At 37.7% G+C, this 24,412-nt stretch overlaps 5 protein-coding genes across 13 annotated transcripts in view; 1 reads left to right on the forward strand and 4 right to left on the reverse strand.

The window, feature by feature from the left end:
• Nucleotides 1-1,641: 1,641 nt before the first annotated feature.
• On the reverse strand, nucleotides 1,642-2,915 carry LOC116805983 (integrator complex subunit 12-like). The gene is given in 2 exon segments (XM_043214929.1): nucleotides 1,642-2,835; nucleotides 2,886-2,915. A coding segment is annotated over 1 exon segment (1,011 nt). The 5' UTR covers nucleotides 2,822-2,835; nucleotides 2,886-2,915; the 3' UTR covers nucleotides 1,642-1,810.
• Nucleotides 2,916-3,249: 334 nt separating this feature from the next.
• Nucleotides 3,250-8,928, reverse strand: LOC6569599. Of its 3 annotated transcripts, XM_032741530.2 has the most exons (24): nucleotides 8,827-8,928; nucleotides 8,487-8,762; nucleotides 8,280-8,429; nucleotides 8,083-8,203; nucleotides 7,887-8,025; nucleotides 7,742-7,820; nucleotides 7,502-7,634; nucleotides 7,341-7,429; nucleotides 7,094-7,267; nucleotides 6,898-7,033; nucleotides 6,689-6,845; nucleotides 6,560-6,608; nucleotides 6,189-6,500; nucleotides 5,947-6,117; nucleotides 5,744-5,885; nucleotides 5,554-5,689; nucleotides 5,398-5,470; nucleotides 5,044-5,340; nucleotides 4,586-4,974; nucleotides 4,459-4,513; nucleotides 4,374-4,402; nucleotides 3,902-4,301; nucleotides 3,661-3,840; nucleotides 3,250-3,594 (listed from the first exon to the last, which is right to left on the reverse strand). In XM_032741530.2, exons 1-24 carry the CDS (start codon nucleotides 8,857-8,859, stop codon nucleotides 3,277-3,279), a joined length of 4,038 nt encoding a protein of 1,345 aa, XP_032597421.2. In that variant the 5' UTR covers nucleotides 8,860-8,928; the 3' UTR covers nucleotides 3,250-3,276. The 3 variants fall into 3 exon arrangements, with proteins under 3 accessions (XP_032597421.2, XP_001995979.3, XP_032597422.2); XM_001995943.3 differs by having other exon boundaries at nucleotides 3,264-3,594; nucleotides 7,341-7,634; XM_032741531.2 differs by lacking the exons at nucleotides 3,250-3,594; nucleotides 3,661-3,840; nucleotides 3,902-4,301 and having other exon boundaries at nucleotides 4,659-4,974; nucleotides 7,341-7,634; nucleotides 8,827-8,906.
• Nucleotides 8,929-13,471: 4,543 nt separating this feature from the next.
• On the reverse strand, nucleotides 13,472-19,379 carry LOC6570989. Of its 3 annotated transcripts, XM_043215062.1 has the most exons (24): nucleotides 19,300-19,378; nucleotides 18,960-19,235; nucleotides 18,753-18,902; nucleotides 18,556-18,676; nucleotides 18,360-18,498; nucleotides 18,209-18,293; nucleotides 17,969-18,101; nucleotides 17,808-17,896; nucleotides 17,561-17,734; nucleotides 17,365-17,500; nucleotides 17,156-17,312; nucleotides 17,027-17,075; nucleotides 16,656-16,967; nucleotides 16,414-16,584; nucleotides 16,211-16,352; nucleotides 16,021-16,156; nucleotides 15,865-15,937; nucleotides 15,511-15,807; nucleotides 15,053-15,441; nucleotides 14,926-14,980; nucleotides 14,841-14,869; nucleotides 14,375-14,768; nucleotides 14,134-14,313; nucleotides 13,472-14,067 (listed from the first exon to the last, which is right to left on the reverse strand). In XM_043215062.1, the coding sequence occupies exons 1-24, from the start codon at nucleotides 19,330-19,332 to the stop codon at nucleotides 13,534-13,536; spliced, it is 4,254 nt and encodes a 1,417-aa protein (XP_043070997.1). In that variant the 5' UTR covers nucleotides 19,333-19,378; the 3' UTR covers nucleotides 13,472-13,533. The 3 variants fall into 3 exon arrangements, with proteins under 3 accessions (XP_043070997.1, XP_043070996.1, XP_043070998.1); XM_043215061.1 differs by having other exon boundaries at nucleotides 17,808-18,101; XM_043215063.1 differs by lacking the exons at nucleotides 13,472-14,067; nucleotides 14,134-14,313; nucleotides 14,375-14,768 and having other exon boundaries at nucleotides 15,126-15,441; nucleotides 17,808-18,101; nucleotides 19,300-19,379.
• A 2,406-nt stretch (nucleotides 19,380-21,785) lies between these two features.
• Nucleotides 21,786-23,282, reverse strand: LOC6569598 (integrator complex subunit 12). Of its 2 annotated transcripts, none has more exons than XM_001995942.3 (2): nucleotides 23,224-23,282; nucleotides 21,786-23,113 (listed from the first exon to the last, which is right to left on the reverse strand). In XM_001995942.3, exon 2 carries the CDS (start codon nucleotides 23,097-23,099, stop codon nucleotides 22,029-22,031), a length of 1,071 nt encoding a protein of 356 aa, XP_001995978.1. In that variant the 5' UTR covers nucleotides 23,100-23,113; nucleotides 23,224-23,282; the 3' UTR covers nucleotides 21,786-22,028. The 2 variants fall into 2 exon arrangements, with proteins under 2 accessions (XP_001995978.1, XP_032597578.1); XM_032741687.1 differs by having other exon boundaries at nucleotides 23,164-23,241.
• Nucleotides 23,283-23,347: 65 nt separating this feature from the next.
• Nucleotides 23,348-24,412, forward strand: part of LOC6569894 (cation-independent mannose-6-phosphate receptor) — a 34,207-nt gene continuing 33,142 nt past the window's right edge. For 2 of the 4 annotated variants that reach the window (XM_001995940.3, XM_032741685.2), the window contains exons 1-2: nucleotides 23,442-23,817; nucleotides 24,140-24,353. In XM_001995940.3, coding sequence (XP_001995976.1) covers nucleotides 23,704-23,817; nucleotides 24,140-24,353 — 328 coding nt within the window. In that variant the 5' untranslated portion in view covers nucleotides 23,442-23,703. Of the gene's footprint in view, nucleotides 23,818-24,139; nucleotides 24,354-24,412 lie in introns of all 4 variants that reach the window. The other 2 variants (XM_032741686.2, XM_032741684.2) reach the window with 2 other exon arrangements.

Raw genomic sequence — 24,412 nt, forward strand, 5'->3', positions numbered from 1 at the left:
ATGATAACGGTTTCCCATGGCCTAAAAAACAATAGATTCAATTTAGTAATTAATATTGAAAATTGTTTTAAGATTTTGAGAAGATTCTTTATTAATTACCTTAAGAGTAACATATAATTTAAGCTAATACGCAATAATCGAGGTAAATCATCCAATTCATGTCGATTCCGCAGGTTAATCATGCTTAATTGGGCATCTCTCAGGAATATCCTTAATATTACGATGTTCACCTGTAAGAGTCAAAGTGAAGCAATTTTTTCGGTGGTCTTTCGACTGCTTTCTTAATTTGGAATTGATTTTGATAGTTATGGGAAGGCTCCTAGGTTGCCAGTATCTTACACTAGATAATACTAAAGGGGTATTCGAGGTTTTGTTCAGTGTATTTTCCTTCTTTGATCACCTACGCATGAAGTTAGTTTGGCAGATATACAAACCTCCGGTGCTCTGTAGGACATATCTAAATTGGTTTTCTCCACATCTTTGTTGTCAAATGCAAGACAAAAAACCAAAAAATAATATGACTTTAGAATAATATCATTCATTAAATATATATATTATCCCTGAATGGACAGTATCTCTTCCATTGCTGGACATTTGCACCATCATTATACCATTTTTATCCTTTTATAATGTCCCATATCAATATACATATTTATTAAATGAGAAATCCTAATGCTGGATTCACTCACAGCCATAATATTTGAATGCCGATGTTGTATTTATAGAAGTTGCATTTGGGTATCGATAGGCGGTTATCGCATACCACCACCAAAAAGGAAAAATAAAAGGGACACATCGCTGAAACAAATAAACAGGTTGGCAGGGCTAACGAGACCACACTTTATTGTGACCACATTTTCCCCAAGATGGCGTTTTATGGGTTTGGGAGAATCCGCCCCATGATAAAGAAATAAAAGTGAGGCAAGTCATGTTTCTTGGCGGTTAAATTTCTGTATGGTGCGAGAGACGATTTTATTTTCTATGAAAGTGCACGAACCCTTGCTTTGTGGAGTAGAATTCGGCGTAAGTATCTTCGTGTAAATAATTTTTAAATTGTGCTAATTTAATGCTATGTGTTCAGGTGGCTAACAGCTATGAATCTCGTCTGCAATCAACCGAACAACGGTGTGGCCTGGATTAAATCTACGGGATGCAATATTTTTACAACGGCGCGGGAATCACACAGCGATTTTTTTATCTTCGGCATTGGAAAAGCGCGTGCGCAGCAGCAACTAGCACCGCACTTTTTTTTTAAGCCGCTGCGTGGGTTCCAATAAGGAGATGGTGCCATCACGCACTCCTAAATTTAAGCCATGAGTTCGATTTATATTAAAACTTACTTTAACTTAAATTAATTTCAACATATGAGCAAAAAAAATCGATTGTAAAAATGTGTAAAATTTGAAATTTAAAACTGCCGGCGAGTCGCCTACACATATAGGTATATGTAAATATTGGAGTATATACTCAGTTCTATTATAACTCAACTCCAAACATATTTACATTTGAATCTGATTCACAAAACTATTGCAGCAAACCCAATTCAACGACCGGGCGTAGTGCTTCCGCCCATCATTTGTTTTTTTCTACCTTGTTGAATTGAAAGATTTCCAATTCAAACTCAAAATGGAAATGCCGTTTAAAAGCCACAGCGCCATCTAGCGGCAAGTTTTGTTATTACCTATTTATTTTGAGCAATGCCTGTTACTTAAATGATAAAGATAATCATTTGTGAGTAAGTTCCTCGGAGGGGAGAATCGCCGAGAACGTGGAGTAGATTAATCGTCAATTCCAATTTAAGTTCGATGGGTCAACAAAATCCGTACAGGCCCAGCGAGTGCCACTGTGGCACTGTGCTTCTCCTGGCACCGATAGTGTTTAGTGAGCGTGCCACAACAGATATGCTCGAGCCGCGCTCCTCCTTGTGCGACTTTGACGAGGTGGAAAATTTGTGCCCATTTTTGGTGTCACTGCCACTGCCACTGCTGCGTGCCACATTTGATGAGCTGCTCGGCTCCGGTTTGTAGAAGGGCGACGACGAATTGGAGGATGTCGATGAACGTGATGAGGGCACAGATGATTTGGCTTTATTCGCTGCCAGCGGCAAGGGCTCATCCGGTATGAGAACAGTGGGCGTGCCAGTTTGACAAGTCACACTTGGCGCCAACGTCGGCGTTCAAGTTGGAGCTGTGTTGGGCGCAGCGATTGTGGCAGCTGCACGGCTAGTGGTGGGCTTGTTGCAACAATTGTCGCACTGCCAGATGTGCTCCTGATCATCGCTCGCCTCCTCGTTGGTAATGGCGGGCTTATGGCACTCCTGGTGATACAGGGCACCACACTTGGAGCACTCGATCAAGCGATTGGTGGCCGTGAAAACCATTTCGCCACAGACACAACAATTTAGGTCACCAAAGTCGCCGGTATCGCCGGTGTTGACGACACCGCTCATGGCTACGACCAGACCACCGATGGTGGTGCTGCCATCATCTGAATCGGCAATGGTATCAGGTGAATCTGATGGCGCTTTATCCGGTGAATTGGTCAAATTGATAATCTCAGCCGTGGCGATTGCTTGGGCCGCTTGCTGAGGCTGTGGCGTCGCCCGGCCCGGAAAATTCGCCTCATCATCCATGAGACGCTGGCTCAGATTCTTTGCAATCATCTTGTCCGGCCAGAAGCGCAGTTTGAGCGCCTCATCGAGCAACAACCGAAGCTCCGACGCCGAGCTTGCATTTGTTGAATGCAACAATTTGATTGCCTTCTACAGCACGGGATCAACTTCCTGGGCAGCAGCGGCGGCTGCCACAATATTTGCAGCCATTGTTTATTGCGTGACTAAAAGATTCGAATGTTTAAAATCTACTTCAATTTTGTTAACAACTCACTAATAAAAAACATGGAGCCAAGAAATTTGCTTAAGAAAACAAAAGCAAAATAAAAATTACTTTAATTGTCAAACAGCTGTTTTAGTGCGTGTGCGTTACTCAACACTGTTTGATTGACGTCGCCCTGGTTTCATTTACTTTGTGCTTCTTCCTCTTCAATGCTGTTGCGCTGTTTTCTTGCATTTGGCATAAACCATAGCAAAAATCTGCGTACAATTTGTATGATTCATTATCGTTCGCTTATCGTTGGTTGCATTCAAAGCGCGCCGATCAGATAAGGTCTTTGAAAAATCGAAACAACAACAAATAAACAGAGTATACAAATGGGGTCGTTTACATTTTACAATTTAGAACTATTATTATCTTTTTCCTTATAAATATGTTATCATTTTTAATTTTTTTGGTTCTCAGGTTTGACAATATAAATATCAGAACACGGAATTTCAGAAAGTTGAATTGATCCGGCAGAGGGTCGCTTCTCTGGATCGTGGTTCCAACAACTCTCAATCAGTTCTATCAATTGGTTACAGTCCGTAATAAGTTTAACATCCAGTTTCGGTCGTTCTTTAAGTACGGTTTTATGCAAAAGTACGATTGTATTGCGACTTTCAAGGTGATCGAAAGGCCTTCTGCGAGACATTACCTCCCATACAATAATGCCAAAGCTGTAAGTATCACATTTTTCCGTATATTTTAGCCCTTGTATAACCTGCGAATAAATAAAGGAACATACTATATATTTTGACAATGTGTAAATTTGTTAATTAATAAAAACCTCGGGTGCCAGATAACCAGGTGTGCCAATTCGTGTCGTATTTTTTGTCATCAATTCTTTACCGGTGCCAAAATGTGCAATCTTCAACTGTTTGCAGTTTTTGGTTAGTAGTAAATTTTGAGGTCTCAAATCGCGATGAATTATAGGCATTGGTTTTCGACCATGCAAGTAATCCATACCCTATAAGTGAGAACAGGAATTAAATTACATGTTACATATTTATTATATTACGCGAACGAACCTTAACCAGCTGAATCATCCAATGAATTCCATCTTCCATTGTGTAATTGCGTTGTTCCTCCCCATGCAAGTAGTCATGGAGCGATCCATTCTCAGCATATTCCATGAGTAAATAATCAGTCTCCAGATGAGAGGAGGTACCATATAGTTTCACAATATTCTCGTGGTGAACAGATTCAAGCATTTTCAGCTCTTTGTTAAATGAATCAAGGACACTTTGTGAATTTCTTTCTAGTCTGAATTCTTTTAACGCAATAGTTCTGTCACACCAAAGGGCCTTGTAAACAATGCCAAAGGCACCGCTCCCAAGAATATGATTTATTCTTTTGTTTGGATTATCTCTTGTTGGTATCTGAACAATCTTTATATCCTTAAAATCCACATTTTTAGCGCGCAAACTCCTATGAATAATTAGAATAAAATGAAATGGAAGCAGAATGAAAAATATTTCATTTGTTACATTCACAACTTACCTCGATCTTTCATCTATAAGTTTCTTAAACTGGATCAGAAAACATTAAAAGTGAGAACAGATACGCATAAGTATATTAATATTACCTCTTCTTTCTTCATGGGTCGTATGACTTGAGAAACTATTCTAGATTCAGAAGTTCTGCAATCAAATAAGTAACACAAATTCAAATTCAGTTATCTTACAACTAGTTGAAATTCAAATCAAGCTTACATAAGTATACTTTCAAGAAAAGAGGCGATATATTCGATTTCCAATTTCATTGTCGAAAGCGCATCAATTATACCTTCTATATGCTCTGTGCCTTCCAAAACAAACATTGGTGAGTGACGAGTTACTGAACGATCAAATGTCTGGCGTGTCATCACCTCCAATAGAATAGTGACAAGGCAGAAAATATCCCAAGAATTCGGTTCCGATCTTAGAAAGTCTGATAACGCTTTAATATACATTTCATATTCCAGAGGCATTGACAGTTTTGCAGGAATGCCAAAATTGCATATTTTCAAAATTCGGTTATTGCCGGTTAGAAGTAGGTTGTGTGTTGTCAAGCAGTTATGATAAATGGGTTCTGGTTTCATGGCATGCAAGTAGGCCAAGCCCTATAAGTGGGAATGTTAATTAAAATCATAATTGTTAAATACAAATTGTACAGCATAAGCAAAATAAACCTTGGCACACTGGGCCATCCAACTGAGTCCACGAGCCAACGTATACTCAAACTTCTCTCCTCCATGCACGTAGTTGTGAAGAGTTGTACACTCAAGATAATTCATAAGGATAAATGCATCTTTCTTATGAGCTATAATTCCAAATATTTTCACAATATTCTCATGGGAAACTCGGCTGGCAAAATCTTTTAAGTTTTCGAAGTCTGCTGAAATCCATTTGCAATGCTGAACTGCGATCTTTTTGTTACACCAATTAGCTTTGTAGATAGCTCCGAAGGAACCTTGTTCAACACATTCCTGGTGGGTTAAGGTAAATGTTTTTAAAATGAAATATATTTACATTTTGTACACAACCTCTCCAAGTTGAATATCCGCAAAGTCTACGACCGTAAACACTTCAGGTTCAATCTTAGCAACTTTGACGAACCTGCGAAATAATTTGTATATTGAACAACAGAAAGATTGAAAGATCATTTATATTACTAAATTCGATTTCGAATTAAAACTTACTCAGGCTTATCCAGCTCTTCGACAAGTTTAGAAATTGTAGGCCGCTTTAATGGGTTTGCCTGCCAGCACCTTTTAATTATTGTCTGTGTGTAATTAAACTCTGATTCAATTATATCACTCAGAGGCGGACGTTTGCCTGAAAAACTCAAAGTTTTTGTACGCTTTGTTGCTAATTCTCAAACTTTCGTACCTTTTAGAATCTCTTCTATTTCATTGCATTTAAAATGTTTTTCAAATTGAGAGAAGGGCTTCTTGCGAGACATCACCTCCCAAAATACGATCCCAAAGCTATATATGTCGCTCTCTCTTGTATATCGGTCTTCTTCAAAGACCTGCTCAGGAATTAATGTTGTTATTAAAAGAAAAAATAATGGAGTGAATGGAAATACAAACCTCCGGTGCTACATAGGCGTGATCTTGATATTTTGCGAGGGATTTAATATCTCCCGGAAAGCTGTAATCACTGATTTTCAAGAGCTTGAAGTTGTCGAACAGCAACATATTTTGAGAATTTAAATTGCAATGTATAATTGACTTTGGCCTCGTCTGCAGAAACTCAATTCCCTTTAGGCAAAATTGAAAATCACTTTAAATTAATCGGGCAAAAATAAAAAGTAAGAAATAAAATAAAATACCTTTGCCGCCTGATACATCCAGTGGAGGCAAAATGGCTTGACTGTGTAACTTTGCATTTCCTCACTGTGCAAGTAGTTGTGGAGGGATCCACAATCAGAATATTCCATGGCTAAATGTGCGATTTCCTTAATATAACCAATACCATATAGTTTCACAACATTCGAATGGTCAAAGCATGACTGTCGTGTGATCTCTTTTTCAAGTTCAGATTTGACTTCATTCCTTAAAACTTGTTTATATTTTTTCAAGCCGATCTCCAAATCACGCCAATCAGCTCTGTAGACAATGCCAAACTGACTGTCCCCAAGGATCTGCAGGAAATAAATGTTAGTTGGAATAGAATAATAAATGTAGTTAGTTAGAATAATACATCATTTATATTTATGTCCGCAAAATCGATGATGACGATATCAAATTTCCTGAAAAACAATAGAGATTCAATTTAGTAGTTAATATTGAAAATTGTTTTAAGATTTTAAGAACATTCTTTAGTAATTACTTTGAGAGAATCATATAATTTGGGCCACTTTCAAATATTCTTTTTAAATCTTCCAATTGTGGTCGGTCCGCCGGGTCCTCATACCAACATTTGGTAAGAAATAATTTTAATTCATCTGTGCATACTGCAGGAATATCCTCAATATTCGGTCGTTCACCTGCAAGAGTCAAAGTGATGAAATCTCTTCGGTTGAATATCATCTTTCGTACCTCTTACGACTGCTCTCTTAATTTGGAATTGATTTTGATAGTTATAAAAAGGCATCTTGCGTGCTAGTATCTCCCACAAGATAATACAAAGGGTGTATACGATGCTCTTTTCAGTGTATTCTCCTTCTTTGATTACCTACGCGTGAAGTAATATATATAATAAATTGTTACAAATTTGTTTGGCAGATACACAAACCTCTGGTGCTATGTAGGACTTATCTAAATTGTGCTTTAACACATCTTTATCGTCGAACGCAAGGCAAAAATTACATAACTTCACTTTGTTATTAGATAACATAATATTTGAAGACTTCAAATTGCAAAGGAAACGAATGTCCATCTTCATCGCAGATAGAAGGTAACCAATGGCCTACAAATAAAATTCGTAATTACAATTTGTAAGTTATTACATATAAGTGCATATGCTCAGTTATAGAAAATACCTTGACAGCAAGCAACATCCAAGCGCAAACATCATGCAAAGGAATGGGTTTCGTGTTATTGTGGATACGATCGAACAGGGATCCATTCTCTATGTATTCCATCAGTAAATATGTAAATTCTCCTTCCATTGCAATGCCAAGCACTGATACAACAGATTTACCTGATAAAGCAATTAGCTCCCTGATTTGATGTTTAATGTTTTCATTCATAACTTGTTTCAATCTTTTTACAACAATAGTCGAATGATACAACGTCGCCTTATACGTAACGCCAAAGGTGCCCTTATGCATTTCCTGTAAAATGTAGAAAAATAAATTTATAAATCTATTCGGGATAGAAGTAAGTTAATATTGTTCAGAGCACAAGATTGTAGTAATCCAACGCGATTTTTTATTATTACCTCGCCCATTTCAATGGCTGCAAAGTCCCAGATTAACCCAGCGGTTAAGACATGATCTAATTCTGAAGAGTCGAAACTTCTGCAATAATATAAATCATTAAATAGATATGTTATCTGTGAATGGTAAGTTTCGTATTGAGCTTACTTAAGAAAATTTTCGATATCGGACAGTATCTCTTCCATCGCTGGCCTTCTATCCGGATCCGAATTAAAGCATTTTTCAATTAATTCTTTGATCGGTTCAGAGTTAGGTATTTTTATTTCATTAAGTAACGAAATCTCTCCTACGAATGTAATGCATTTAATATCTGTGTGTAATCGCTATTGGGTAAGTTATTCACCATTAATTATTGGGATCCTTCGCGGGTTAGGCAGATCATCACCAAGGCGACTTAAATGTGTCTTTCGCGACATTAACTCCCAAAAGATAATGCCAAAGCTATATATGCTCTCTGCTTTCAGCTGCATGAAAAAAATGGAGATGATTTATATATGTATATATATAGATTTATTCATATTTAGTCTATTTATAGAGAACCTCCGGTGATGTATTTGCCGAATACTCGTTGAAAATCTTCGAAATAGGTGAGATTTTTAATGTGCGAAATTGGTTGAATAATATAAGTCTCTCGGTACTTATACGTTGAAGGAACCGGATTGCTTTCATAGAATGGAGGTACTGCATACTCTATAATTGAAATGATTTAATTACATAGGCCATCAAAGATACGTATGTATAACCAACCAGGGCGGCCTGATGCATCCAGGAGAGCACATGTCTTACTGTATATTCTCTCTGCTCCTTCCCATGTAGGTAACTATTGAGAGATCCACAATCTGAATATTCTATTAGTAAATAATACTCCTGAATGTAATCTATTTCAATAATATTCGTATGTCTGAGTCGCGTAACTAATTCAATATCGTCTTTCGTAAATCGAAACTCAAATTTTGAGATTGCGATCATCTCTTTATTATGCCAGAACGCTTTATGGGCAATGAAATCACCAAATCGAATATCCTGAAATTTTAGCACTCTATTATTTTGTATCTAAAAATATATTAAATATTTCAACGGTATTTACATGTAAATAACTTAATTTCAAATCGTCGGCCATCTTTGAAAATGTGAATGTGTGGATTATATGCGCATATGTTGTTCGACCGCACCCAACGAATATCAATAATGCACTGAGGAAATCGCAATTGACTCATCGCATGCGATAAGACTAAGATAAGTGTTTGCGCTATCAGCTTGTTGATAGCTTTATTGTCAATAATAAAAAAGTTGCTTTTTCACCAGTTAAAAAAAAAAACAAACGAATGCGGCGCATGCTTTTATTCACAAGACCGAACTGACTCGGATGCATGTACTTCTGTACATACATACATATGTACATGCATACATATGTACATGCATACATATGTACATACATACATATGTACATAGATACATATGTACATACATACATATGTACATACATACATATGTACATACATACATATGTACATACATACATATGTACATACATACATATGTACATACATACATATGTACATACATACATAAGTACATACATACATATGTACATACATACATATGTACATACATACATATGTACATACATACATATGTACATACATACATATGTACATACATAGATTGATACACATACATATGTACACACATACATATTTACATACATACATATGTACATACATACATATGTACATACATAGATTGATACACATACATATGTACACACATACATATTTACATACATACATATGTACATACATACATATGTACATACATAGATTGATACACATACATATGTACACACATACATATTTACATACATACATATGTACATACATACATATGTACATACATAGATTGATACACATACATATGTACACACATACATATTTACATACATACATATGTACATACATACATATGTACATACATACATATGTACATACATAGATTGATACACATACATATGTACACACATACATATTTACACACATACATATGTACATACATACATATGTACATACATAGATTGATACACATACATATGTACACACATACATATTTACATACATACATATGTACATGCATACATATGTACATGCATACATATGTACATACATACATATGTACATAGATACATATGTACATACATACATATGTACATACATACATATGTACATACATACATGCATACATAAATATCTATATACATACATGCCGTCTCATTCCCACACATGCGCTCGCATATTCATGCATAAAGAAAATGCTTGCGGCTGCTGATAGAAATGAGATCAATATGCGAATATATCATCGACTATAACATGGGTGTTTCTTATCCCATCATGATGAAATTTGGGCAGTTGGTCAATGTCAATTATAAACACATGCATATTATGTATGAATTAGAAGAATTGGCTCTTATAGCTATCGGAAATCGAAATGTATCGATATTCGGGAAACTGAGGCTGCTATCGATCAAATAAAGCAAATAAATAAATATGTATATACATACAGTGTCTCGCAGTTCAACTGGAACAGCGCCTAGCAAAAAATTTAATTGCCTGCCATAAACTAATTATTCAATATTTTTCAAAAATTTCAAAGACCGATGGCACGTATATATATTAATCACCTAAATGACTATATGACCCCCATAAGCTGGGGTTTCCCCAACTGCTAGGTCAGGTTATGTAAAAAAAGTACCTTAATTTATGGTCACATATTATTTGGAACAAGGGCGTTATGGACACCTGGGTGCCATAAAACCCGGATTTTTTTACGTCAGGTTGATTATTTTCGGTATAAGTAGACATATTCTTCGTAGTCAGTTTAGTTATATCCTGCATCTCGGGTGCCACCAACCAACAAGGACTATGGACAAACGGACTACCATTGAGCAACGGAATCTCATCCTGGAACAAAATGGTAAATCTAAGCACCACAACTGTATTCAACATCAATCGGCGCTTCGTCGACGAAAATCGGATAGAGGACAAGGGCAGAAATGCACCAAACAAGATTTTCACCGAACAGGAGGAGCGGAGGATCATCAGGAAAATAATGGAAAATCACAAGCTATCGGCTCCAAAACTGACTCAACAGGTGTAGGACGAAATGGGGCAAAAGTGCAGTATGGAAACTGTGCGCCGGGTTCTGCACAACCATGACTTTAATGCCCGAGTACCACGGAAGAAGCCCTTTATAAGCGCAAAAAATAAAGGGACTAGGATGTCATTCGTCAAAACCCACTTGGACAAGGATTTGGAGTTCTGGAACACAGTCATATTTGCAGATGAGTCCAAATTCAACATTTTTTGCTCGGACGGACGGAATTATATGTGGCGACAGTCCAATACTGAGCTGAGTCCCAAAATCCTAAAGGCAACAGTCAAGCACGACGGAGGAAGTGTCATGGTATGGGCATCTATCTCGGAAGCTGGTGTCGGAAATTTGGTGTTCATTGAAACAACAATGGACAAGAATGTGTATTTCAATATATTAAAGGAAAATGTACTCCAAAGTGCCGAGAAGCTAGGAATCCGGCGAACTTTCCGGTTCTACCACGATAACGACCAGGACAACAGCCAAGCATAAGTCCGGATTAGTACAGTCCTGGCATATCTGGAACTGCCCCATAATTCCACAGGCCCAGTCTCCAGATTTAAATGTTATTTAAAATTTGTGGGCTCTGCTGGAAAATAACATCTGGAATCACAGATCCGATCTCAAGAATGCTTTTCTGGATGAGTGGAGCAAAATCAGTCCAGAAACGACCCGGAAGCTGGTATCTTCCATGCATAATAGGTTAGGGGAAGTTATTAAGGCTAAAGGATATCATACTAAGTATTAACATCCTTATTTAAGTTTTTATACATCTAATATGTTACTTTTCTAAGACTGTTCCACAACCTTATAGCACTTTAAATTTTTTGCTAGGCGCTGTTCCAGTTGAACTGTAAGACACTGCATATCTGTAGGACGTGTCCAGTGTTTCGCAGTGGCCAGCTCAGTATTCCCAGAGGTGGGTAACTCCAGCCCTGCCCGTGGACGGTACAGACTCAAAAAAAAACTCGACCTACACAACACTACATAAAGACCTACATGCACACACAAAACAAACGAAAAGGCTGACGGGCCTGGTGTTTATGCCCACGACGTACCCGCCCTTCCTGCAATGGGCCTGCACGGATTTGATTTGCCCATCGCCCTTAAATTGTAGTTGACGACTAATTTATTCCATGCTCCCGGGGATTCTCCCCTGTATTTAACTTACTGACAGATCGTCGTTATTTCCTTACAATTTATTAACAAACAATTAGCGTTGTATGCTGCAACGGCTATTCAATTTTGAATTTAAATCGGGAATCTTTCCAAATCGGATGAAACCAAAATAAAAAAATTCAACAAATATGACTATTACTTTAGGTGGCCCTCAATCCCTATCATACCCTATTAGAGCTCCAATATAAGTATTCAGTGTATGGGGGGGTCGTGCAAAAATGGATTCCCCAATTTGGCAAAAATCCGGACGCCGGATTTTGTTGAAGAACACGGATAACTTAGAAATTTAAATTAATAATAGATACGTGAATAAATAAATACATTAACATAAATAACGAAGAGCTCTACAAATTTGCTTAACATAACATTCAACATTTACATAAATATACTGGAGGAGGGGTGGGTGTGCTGGAGCACTGCGCCCTGGGCGCTGAATTTGGGTTTGGCACTGATCACATGCGCGCAGTCGACTTGCACTCGACAGGGCGTGGATCTGATTTTTGTTTGACATGTGTTTCTCTTTGCCCCTTTTTTTTTTTTTTTTTTTTTTTACAATTTGTAGTTTATGTTGAATTCTGGGTCGATTGAGTTTACTGCGCTCGAACTACGTGGCTGGTTACTGAAGGTTTATCCTATCCTGATGGCACCTATTCCATACCGGAACGCACTCACCGGCTGAAGAAATACCGTCGGTGCGCTTGCGCGCTGCCAATATCAGGGGATGGTGTATTCGCCCAGTGTTTCCCTCCAGCAATTTTTGCGCGACGGCCAGGTCGTTGTTGCGTCAACTTCAGAGCATATGACATTAATTATACAATTGCGGCGTGACCTGCCGTTGGCCACCTAAACATAAACCACAAAATTAGAACAGCACAACAATTATTCACACAGACACACTTCAGCCGAATTTGGCTTCACAAGGTCTATCGAATATGGAGGGTTAAGGCACTCCTAAAGGTACGTCAACATTTGCTCGTACGGCACAAAAATGTAAGCGCTATGGACCACGACCTGCCTCGCAGCGTTTTTTCTTTTCCCACACGTGTTACTTGTCCTTATATGTCCTTACATGCAATGCTGATCTCGCGGACCCTGCCAACTTGCTCCCTCTTTTCAGCAATGTGGCTCTTTAAATTTCACTTTTGGTTGTGGCATACGATAATTGAATATCGATATGTCTGCAAATGCAACATATTGATATATGTATGTACATACATATTTTTTGAATGAGAAATCCCAATGCTGCATCAAATCACACAGTTCGAAATCATATTCAGCATTTATCCATGTTGTTAATAATTCATTTTGCCGCACTCAGAAAACTGCCATTGATTTTCGGTGCACCACTAATAATAATTGGCATTCACTGCGAAATTGTGAGCAAATGCAGTGCTGGGAATTGAAGATACTTATAGATTAGGGATATTTATTGAAATGCTGATTTTGAATTTATAGATTAAAGATGATCATTCTATATATCTATCCTTCTTCGCTTGCTGCTGCTGCTACTTTCTTGCTGCGACGACGAATTGGACGACGAATTGGAGGATGTCGATGAACGTGACGAGGGCACTGATGATTTTGCTTTATTCACTGCCAGCGGCAAGGGCTCATCCGCTATGAGAACAGTGGACGTGCCAGTTGGACAAGTTGCACTTGGCGTCGGCGTTGGACCTGAGTTGGGCGCAGCGATTGTAGCAGCTGCAGGTTTGACAATATAAATATCAGAACACGGAATTCCAGAAAGTTGAATTGATCCGGCAGAGGGTCGCTTCCCTGGATCGTGGTTCCAACAACTCTCAATCAGTTCTATCAATTGGTTACAGTCCGTAATAAGTTTAACATCCAGTTCCGGTCGTTCTTTGATTGCGGTTTTATGCAAAAGTGCGATTGCATTGGGATTTTCAAGGTGATCGAAAGGCCTTCTGCGAGACATTACCTCCCATACAATAATGCCAAAGCTGTAAGTATCACATTTTTCCGTATATTGTAGCCCTTCTATAACCTGCGAATAAATAAAGGAACATACTATATATTTTGACAATGTGTAAATTTGTTAATTAATAAAAACCTCGGGCGCCATATAACCAGGTGTGCCAATTTGTGTCGTATTTTTTGGCATCAATTCTTTAACGGTGCCAAAATCTGCAATCTTCAACTGTTTGAAGTTTTCGGTTAGTAGTAAATTTTGAGGTTTCAAATCGCGATGAATTATAGGCATTGGTTTTCGACCATGCAAGTAATCCATACCCTATAAGTGAGAACAGGAATTAAATTACATGTTACATATTTATTATATTACGCGAACGAACCTTAACCAGCTGAATCATCCAATGAATTCCATCTTCCATTGTGTAATTGCGTTGTTCCTCCCCATGCAAGTAGTCATAGAGCGATCCATTCTTAGCATATTCCATGAGTAAATAATCAGTCTCCAGATGAGAGGAGATACCATATAGTTTCACAATATTTTCGTGGTGAAGAGATGCAAGCATTTTCACCTCTTTGTTAAATGAATCAAGGACACTTTGTGAATTTCTTTCTAGTCTGAATTTTTTCAACGCAATAATTTTGTGACACCAAAGGGCCATGTAAACACTGCCAAAGGCACCTTCTCCAAGAGTTCTTGTTTTGTTTTTATTATGTATATTCGGAATCGGAACAATCTGTATATGCTTATAATCCACATTTTTAATTTTCAATTTGCTGTAAATAATTAGAATAAAATGAAATGAAAGCAGGATGAAAAATATTTAATTTGTTACATTCACAACTTACCTCGATCTTTCATCTATAAGTTTCTTAAACTGGATCAGAAAACATTAAAAGTGAGAACAGATACGCATAAGTATATTAATATTACCTCTTCTTTCTTCATGGGTCGTATGACTTGAGAAACTATTCTAGATTCAGAAGTTCTGCAATCAAATAAGTAACACAAATTCAAATTCAGTTATCTTACAACTAGTTGAAATTCAAATCAAGCTTACATAAGTATACTTTCAAGAAAAGAGGCGATATATTCGATTTCCAATTTCATTGTCGAAAGCGCATCAATTATACCTTCTATATGCTCTGTGCCTTCCAAAACAAACATTGGTGAGTGACGAGTTACTGAACGATCAAATGTCTGGCGTGTCATCACCTCCAATAGAATAGTGACAAGGCAGAAAATATCCCAAGAATTCGGTTCCGATCTTAGAAAGTCTGATAACGCTTTAATATACATTTCATATTCCAGAGGCATTGACAGTTTTGCAGGAATGCCAAAATTGCATATTTTCAAAATTCGGTTATTGCCGGTTAGAAGTAGGTTGTGTGTTGTCAAGCAGTTATGATAAATGGGTTCTGGTTTCATGGCATGCAAGTAGGCCAAGCCCTATAAGTGGGAATGTTAATTAAAATCATAATTGTTAAATACAAATTGTACAGCATAAGCAAAATAAACCTTGGCACACTGGGCCATCCAACTGAGTCCACGAGCCAACGTATACTCAAACTTCTCTCCTCCATGCACGTAGTTGTGAAGAGTTGTACACTCAAGATAATTCATAAGGATAAATGCATCTTTCTTATGAGCTATAATTCCAAATATTTTCACAATATTCTCATGGGAAACTCGGCTGGCAAAATCTTTTAAGTTTTCGAAGTCTGCTGAAATCCATTTGCAATGCTGAACTGCGATCTTTTTGTTACACCAATTAGCTTTGTAGATAGCTCCGAAGGAACCTTGTTCAACACATTCCTGGTGGGTTAAGGTAAATGTTTTTAAAATGAAATATATTTATATTTTGTACACAACCTCTCCAAGTTTAATATCCGCAAAGTCTACGGCCGTAAACACTTCAGGTTCAATCTTAGCAACTTTGACAAACCTGCGAAATAATTTGTATATTGAACAACAGAAAGATTGAAAGATCATTTATATTACTAAATTCGATTTCGAATTAAAACTTACTCAGGCTTATGCAGCTCTTTGACAAGTTTAGAAATTGTAGGACGCTTTTCTGGGTTTGCATCCCAGCAATTTTTAATTGTTTCCTGTGTGTAATTCAACTCTGATTCAATTTCATCACTCAGAGGCGGACGCGTGCCTGAAAAACTCAAAGTTTTTGTATGCTTTGTTGCTAATTTTCAAACTTTCGTACCTTCTAGGATCTCATCTATTTCATTGCTTTTAAAAGGTTTTTCAAATTGAGAGAAGGGCTTCTTGCGATACATCACCTCCCAAAATACGATCCCAAAGCTATATATGTCGCTCTCTCTTGTATATCGGACTTCTTTGAAGACCTGCTCAGGAATTAATGTTGTTATTAAAAGAAAAAATAATGGAGTGAATGGAAATACAAACCTCCGGTGCTACATAGGCGTGATCTTGATATTTTGCGAGGGATTTAATATCTCCCGGAAAGCAGTAATCACTGATTTTCAAGAGCCTGAAGTTGTCGAACAGCAACATATTTTGAGAATTTAAATTGCAATGTATAATTGACTTTGGCCTCGTCTGCAGAAACTCAATTCCCTTTAGGCAAAATTGAAAATCACTTTAAATTAATCGGGCAAAAATAAAAAGTAAGAAATAAAATAAAATACCTTTGCCGCCTGATACATCCAGTGGAGGCAAAATGGCTTGACTGTGTAACTTTGCATTTCCTCACTGTGCAAGTAGTTGTGGAGGGATCCACAATCAGAATATTCCATGGCTAAATGTGCGATTTCCTTAATATAACCAATACCATATAGTTTCACAACATTCGAATGGTCAATGCGTGACTGTCGTGTGATCTCTTTTTCAAGTTCAGATTTGACTTCATTCCTTAAAACTTGTTTATATTTTTTCAAGCCGATCTCCAAATCACGCCAATCAGCTTTGTAGACAATGCCAAAGTCATTTTTCCCAAGAATCTGCAGGAAATAAATGTTAGTTGGAATAGAATAATAAATGTAGTTAGTTAGAATAATACATCATTTATATTTATGTCCGCAAAATCGATGATGACGATATCAAATTTCCTGAAAAACAATAGAGATTAAATTTAGTAGTTAATATTGAAAATTGTTTTAAGATTTTAAGAACATTCTTTAGTAATTACTTTGAGAGAATCATATAATTTGGGCCACTTTCAAATATTCTTTTTAAATCTTCCAATTGTGGTCGGTCCGCCGGGTCCTCATACCAACATTTGGTAAGAAATAATTTTAATTCATCTGTGCATACTGCAGGAATATCCTCAATATTCGGTCGTTCACCTGCAAGAGTCAAAGTGATGAAATCTCTTCGGTTGAATATCATCTTTCGTACCTCTTACGACTGCTCTCTTAATTTGGAATTGATTTTGATAGTTATAAAAAGGCATCTTGCGTGCTAGTATCTCCCACAAGATAATACAAAGGGTGTATACGATGCTCTTTTCAGTGTATTCTCCTTCTTTGATTACCTACGCGTGAAGTAATATATATAATAAATTGTTACAAATTTGTTTGGCAGATACACAAACCTCTGGTGCTATGTAGGACTTATCTAAATTGTGCTTTAACACATCTTTATCGTCGAACGCAAGGCAAAAATTACATAACTTCACTTTGTTATTAGATAACATAATATTTGAAGACTTCAAATTGCAAAGGAAACGAATGTCCATCTTTATCTTAGATCGAAAGTAATCAATAGCCTACAAATAAAATTCGTAATTACAATTTGTAAGTTATTACATATAAGTGCATATGCTCAGTTATAGAAAATACCTTGACAGCAAGCAACATCCAAGCGCAAACATCATGCAAAGGAATGGGTTTCGTGTTATTGTGGATACGATCGAACAGGGATCCATTCTCTATGTATTCCATCAGTAAATATGTAAATTCTCCTTCCATTGCAATGCCAAGCACTGATACAACAGATTTACCTGATAAAGCAATTAGCTCCCTGATTTGATGTTTAATGTTTTCATTCATAACTTGTTTCAATCTTTTTACAACAATAGTCGAATGATACAACGTCGCCTTATACGTAACGCCAAAGGTGCCCTTATGCATTTCCTGTAAAATGTAGAAAAATAAATTTATAAATCTATTCGGGATAGAAGTAAGTTAATATTGTTCAGAGCACAAGATTGTAGTAATCCAACGCGATTTTTTATTATTACCTCGCCCATTTCAATGGCTGCAAAGTCCCAGATTGATCCTGTATCAGCAGTTAACACATGATCTAATTCTGAAGAGTCGAAACTTCTGCAATAATATAAATCATTAAATAGATATGTTATCTGTGAATGGTAAATTTCGTATTGAGCTTACTCAAGAAAATTTCCGATATCGGACAATATCTCTTCCATCGCTGGCCTTCTATCCGGATCCGAATTAAAGCATTTTTCAATTAATTCTTTGATCGGTTCAGAGTTAGGTATTTTTATTTCATTAAGTAACGAAATCTCTCCTACGAAAGTAATGCATTTAATATCTGTGTGTAATCGCTATTGGGTAAGTTATTCACCAATAATTATTGGGATCCTTCGCGGGTTAGGCAGATCATCACCAAGGCGACTTAAATGTGTCTTTCGCGACATTAACTCCCAAAAGATAATGCCAAAGCTATATATGCTCTCTGCTTTCAGCTGCGTGAAAAAAATGGAGATGATTTATATATGTATATATATAGATTTATTCATATTTAGTCTATTTATAGAGAACCTCCGGTGATGTATTTGCCGAATACTCGTTGAAAATCTTCGAAATAGGTGAGATTTTTAATGTGCGAAATTGGTTGAATAATATAAGTCTCTCGGTACTTATACGTTGAAGGAACCGGATTGCTTTCATAGAATGGAGGTACTGCATACTCTATAATTGAAATGATTTAATTACATAGGCCATCAAAGATACGTATGTATAACCAACCAGGGCGGCCTGATGCATCCAGGAGAGCACATGTCTTACTGTATATTCTCTCTGCTCCTTCCCATGTAGGTAACTATTGAGAGATCCACAATCTGAATATTCTATTAGTAAATAATACTCCTGAATGTAATCTATTTCAATAATATTCGTATGTCTGAGTCGCGTAACTAATTCAATATCGTCTTTCGTAAATCGAAACTCAAATTTTGAGATTGCGATCATCTCTTTATTATGCCAGAACGCTTTATGGGCAATGAAATCACCAAATCGAATATCCTGAAATTTTAGCACTCTATTATTTTGTATCTAAAAATATATTAAATATTTCAACGGTATTTACATGTAAATAACTTAATTTCAAATCGTCGGCCATCTTTGAAAATGTGAATGTGTGGATTATATGCGCATATGTTGTTCGACCGCACCCAACGAATATCAATAATGCACTGAGGAAATCGCAATTGACTCATCGCATGCGATAAGACTAAGATAAGTGTTTGCGCTATCAGCTTGTTGATAGCTTTATTGTCAATAATAAAAAAGTTGCTTTTTCACCAGTTAAAAAAAAAACAAACGAATGCGGCGCATGCTTTTATTCACAAGACCGAACTGACTCGGATGCATGTACTTCTGTACATACATACATATGTACATGCATACATATGTACATGCATACATATGTACATACATACATATGTACATAGATACATATGTACATACATACATATGTACATACATACATATGTACATACATACATATGTACACACATACATATTTACATACATACATATGTACATGCATACATATGTACATACATACATATGTACATACATACATATGTACATACATACATATGTACATACATACATATGTACATACATACATATGTACATACATAGATTGATACACATACATATGTACACACATACATATTTACATACATACATATGTACATACATACATATGTACATACATACATATGTACATACATAGATTGATACACATACATATGTACACACATACATATGTACATACATACATATGTACATACATACATATGTACATACATACATATGTACATACATACATATGTACATACATACATATGTACATACATACATACATATGTACATACATACATATGTACATACATAGATTGATACATATACATATGTACAGTGTCTCACAGTTCAAAAGACCATTGTCTAGCAAAAAATTTAAAGTGCTATAAAGCTTAATCAAAGAAACAAACGCAAAATGTTTAAATGCCATTTTGTTTTATGTTATATCACGTTTGAAAAATAAACATAAGTTTTTATTAAAATATTAATTAATTAATTAAAATTAGTCAAAAACTGAAGACATATCCAAAATACATGTCAAAGTTTTTTTGGAACAGTCGTAGAAAAGTAACATATTAGACGTATAAAAACTTAAATAAGGATGTTAATACTTAGTATGCTATCCTTTAGCCTTAATAACTTCCCTTGACCTATTATTCATGGAAGATACCAGCTTCCGGGTAGTTTCTGGACTGATTTTGCTCCACTCATCCAGAAAAGCATTCTTGAGATCGGATCTGTGATTCCGGATGTTATTTTCCAGCAGAGCCCACAAATTTTAAATAACATTTAAATCTGGAGACTGGGCCTGTGGAATTATGGGGCAGTTCCAGATATGCCAGGACTGTAATAATCCGGACTTATGCTTGGCTGTTGTCCTGGTCGTTATCGTGGTAGAACCGGAAAGTTCGCCGGATTCCTAGCTTCTCGGCACTTTGGAGTACATTTTCCTTTAATATATTGAAATACACATTCTTGTCCATTGTTGTTTCAATGAACACCAAATTTCCGACACTGGCTTCCGAGATAGATGCCCATGCCATGACACTTCCTCCGTCGTGCTTGACTGTTGCCTTTAGGATCTTGGGACTCAGCTCAGTATTGGACTGTCGCCACATATAATTCCGTCTGTCCGAGCAAAAAATGTTGAATTTGGACTCATCTGCAAATATGACTGTGTTCCAGAACTCCAAATCCTTGTCCAAGTGGGTTTTGACGAATGACATCCTAGTCCCTTTATTTTTTGCGCTTATAAAGGGCTTATTCCGTGGTACTCGGGCATTAAAGTCATGGTTGTGCAGAACCCGGCGCACAGTTTCCATACTGCACTTTTGCCCCATTTCGTCCTGCACCTGTTGAGTCAGTTTTGGAGCCGATAACTTGTGATTTTCCCTTATTTTCCTGATGATCCTCCGCTCCTCCTGTTCGGTGAAAATCTTGTTTGGTGCATTTCTGCCCTTGTCCTCTATCCGATTTTCGTCGACGAAGCGCCGATTGATGTTGAATGCAGTTGTGGTGCTTAGATTTACCATTTTAGCTATTTGGCGATGTGAATATCCGATCTTGAAGTGTTCCAGGATGATATTCCGTTGCTCAATGGTAGTCCGTTTGTCCATAGTCCTTGTTGGTTGGTGGCACCCGAGATGCAGGATATAACTAAACTGACTACGAAGAATAGGTCTACTTATACCGAAAATAATCAACCTGACGTAAAAAATCCTGGTTTTATGGCACCCAGGTGTCCATAACGCCTTTGTTCCAAATAATATGTGACCATAAATTAAGGTACTTTTTACAACCCCAGTTTATGGGGGTCGTATAGTCATTTAGGTGGTTAATATATGTACCTGCCATCGGTCTTTGGAATTTTTGAAAAATATTGAATAATTAGTTTATGGCAGGCAATTAAATTTTTTGCTGGGCGCTGTTCCAGTTGAACTGCGAGACACTGTATGTATTAAATGAAAAATACCAATGCGCATGTCGAAATCCTATTCAGCTTTTATTTATGTTGCTAACAAATCATTTTGCTGCACTCAAAATACTGCCAGTGATTTTCGGTGCACCACTAATATTAATTGACATTCACTGCGAAAATATAAGCAAACCCAGTGCAGGGAATTGAAGATACTTATAGATTAGGGATATTTATTGAAATGCTGATTTTGTATTTATAGATTAAAGATAATTATTCCATATATTTATCCAAGTGCATTTAAATGCCCACTACTTGGATCTTCGCTTGCTGCTGCTGCTGCTCTCGTGATGCTTGCTTTTGCTAGAACTGGATTTAGTGTTTGAGCTGATGCGACGAGAGGAGGAGGAAGTGGCACTGTGCTTGTCCTGACCACCGATGGTGTTCAGCGAATGTGCCACATCCGATTTGCTCGAGCCGCGCTCCTCTTTGTGCGACTTTGACGAGGAGGACGATTTGTGGCCATGTTTGCTGCCACTGCCACTGCTGCTTGCCACATTTGCTGAACTGCTCAGCTCCGGTTTGTAGAAGGGCGACGACGAATTGGAGGATGTCGATGAACGTGACGAGGGCACAGATGATTTGGCTTTATTCGCTGCCAGCGGCAAGGGCTCATCCGGTATGAGAACAGTGGGCGTGCCAGTTTGACAAGTCACACTTGGCGTCAACGTCGGCGTTGAAGTTGGAACTGTGTTAGGCGCAGCGATTGTGGTAGCTGCACGGCTAGTGGTGGGCTTGTTGCAACAATTGTCGCACTGCCAGATGTGCTCCTGATCATCGCTCGCCTCCTCGTTGGTAATGGCGGGCTTATGGCATTCCTGGTGATACAGGGCACCACACTTGGAGCACTCGATCAACCGATTGGTGGCCGTGAAAACCATTTCGCCACAGACACAACAATTTAGGTCACCAAAGTCGCCGGTATCGCCGGTGTTGACGACACCGCTCATGGCTACGACCAGACCACCGATGGTGGTGCTGCCATCATCTGAATCGGCAATGGTGTCAGGTGAATCCGATGGCGCTTTATCCGGTGAATTGGTCAAATTGATAATCTCATCCGTGGCGATTGCTTGGGCCGCTTGCTGAGGCTGTGGCGTCGCCCTGCCCGGAAAATTCGCCTCATCATCCATGAGACGCTGGCTCAGATTCTTTGCAATCATCTTGTCCGGCCCGAAGCGCAGTTTGAGCGCCTCATCGAGCAACAACCGAAGCTCCGACGCCGAGCTTGCATTTGTTGAATGCAACAATTTGATTGCCTTCTTCAGTACAGGATCAACTTCCTGGGTAGCAGCGGCGGCTGCCACAATATTTGCAGCCATTGTTTATTGCGTGACTAAAAGATTCGAATGTTTAAAATCTACTTCAATTTTGTTAACAACTCACTAATAAAAAACATGGAGCCAAGAAATTTGCTTAAGAAAACAAAAGCAAAATAAAAATTACTTTAATTGTCGAACAGCTGTTTTAGTGCGTGTGCGTTACTCAACACTGTGTTATTGACGTCGCCCTGGTTTCATTTACTTTGTGCTTCTTCCTCTTCAATGCTGTTGCGCTGTTTTCTTGCATTTGCCACCCACAAACCGCTACGACTGTTAACCGAGTTTTTTGTGCTCTAATCAATTTCGCTTGCGTTTGCAAATTGTACCGTGCAGTGTTTATTTAACTCTAAGAGTAACAAAAGCCTGCGCACAATTTGTATGATTCATTATCGTTCGCTTATCGTTGGTTGCATTCAAAGCGCGCCGATCAGATAAGTTCTTTGAAAAATCGAAACAACAACAAATAAACAATTGAGTGCTGTTAAATAGTTAAGAAGTGATGAAGGAGGAGGGCTGAAGAGCTGATAAATCCAATATTTTCTTATAAGTATTTGTTATTTCTTGCTGACAAATATTTGTGGAAGCTGTGCCATTATTATCCGTCATGAGTAATATGGACATAAAAGGGGCTTGTGGCGCCACAAAGACGTTGCCGCTACTGCTACTGATGTTTGCGTTTGTGTGCAACGCCAGTGCTGGAGATGACGCAAATCAGCTGGTGAGTGTTGGGCTGAACTGTGTTGGGGTTGTGGTTGTCAGTATTGCATTGTGTTTGTTTTTGTAACCAATGTTTATTACCAATCACTGGTTAACAGCTGTTAAGCATTTATACTGCGCACTTGTTGCCATGTTAACAACGATAAGCTATGGATTTTGGTCAGCCATATACAATGTGTGTGTGTGTACGCGAGTATGTGTGTATGCTCCATAATTACTCTTTGTTAGCCGTATTATCAATCAATTTAGGCAGCCGAACATACTTGTTAACAGTTAACAGTGCACTAACAGTGACAGTTACTTTTTCAAAATTTCCCTTACAGGATTCAACATCACACGATTGCACGCTAACGGAGCCGGTCTACGGCTACAAATTTGACTTTAGCGGTCTACACTCGGAACTGGGGCATGTAGTGGGCATCGAAAGCAACAGCGATCTTTTTGAGTTTAACGTCTGTGGCAATCTGAAGCGCAGCTGCAACAACGAGACGAACGTCGCCGCCTGTCTCAAGAAACAGGGCAAGGAGTATGTGCTGGGTAAGTGCAATATATTTGATATTGGATGTAAATTGTAAATAGTTATATTGAAAAATGTA

The sequence above is a fragment of the Drosophila grimshawi genome, unplaced genomic scaffold, assembly GCF_018153295.1.
Source record: "Drosophila grimshawi isolate 15287-2541.00 unplaced genomic scaffold, ASM1815329v1 contig_311, whole genome shotgun sequence".
In the NCBI taxonomy this organism is placed as follows: Eukaryota; Metazoa; Arthropoda; class Insecta; order Diptera; family Drosophilidae; genus Drosophila; species Drosophila grimshawi.

What these genes read in the sequence shown, in the direction of transcription:
- LOC6569599 (XM_001995943.3), bottom strand. Translation starts at nt 8,859, where the DNA reads ATGGCCGACGATTTGAAATTAAGTTATTTACAT. An exon ending in GGATGCATCAGGCCGCCCTG is followed by an intron (nt 8,430 to 8,486) that starts GTTGGTTATACA and finishes TTTCAATTATAG; the next exon opens with AGTATGCAGTACCTCCATTC. An exon ending in GGATGTATCAGGCGGCAAAG is followed by an intron (nt 6,118 to 6,188) that starts GTATTTTATTTT and finishes TTTTGCCTAAAG; the next exon opens with GGAATTGAGTTTCTGCAGAC.
- LOC6570989 (XM_043215061.1), bottom strand. Translation starts at nt 19,332, where the DNA reads ATGGCCGACGATTTGAAATTAAGTTATTTACAT. An exon ending in TAAGAGAGCAGTCGTAAGAG is followed by an intron (nt 17,313 to 17,364) that starts GTACGAAAGATG and finishes TGACTCTTGCAG; the next exon opens with GTGAACGACCGAATATTGAG. An exon ending in CGGACATAAATATAAATGAT is followed by an intron (nt 16,968 to 17,026) that starts GTATTATTCTAA and finishes TATTTCCTGCAG; the next exon opens with ATTCTTGGGAAAAATGACTT.
- LOC6569598 (XM_001995942.3), bottom strand. Translation starts at nt 23,099, where the DNA reads ATGGCTGCAAATATTGTGGCAGCCGCCGCTGCTACCCAGGAAGTTGAT.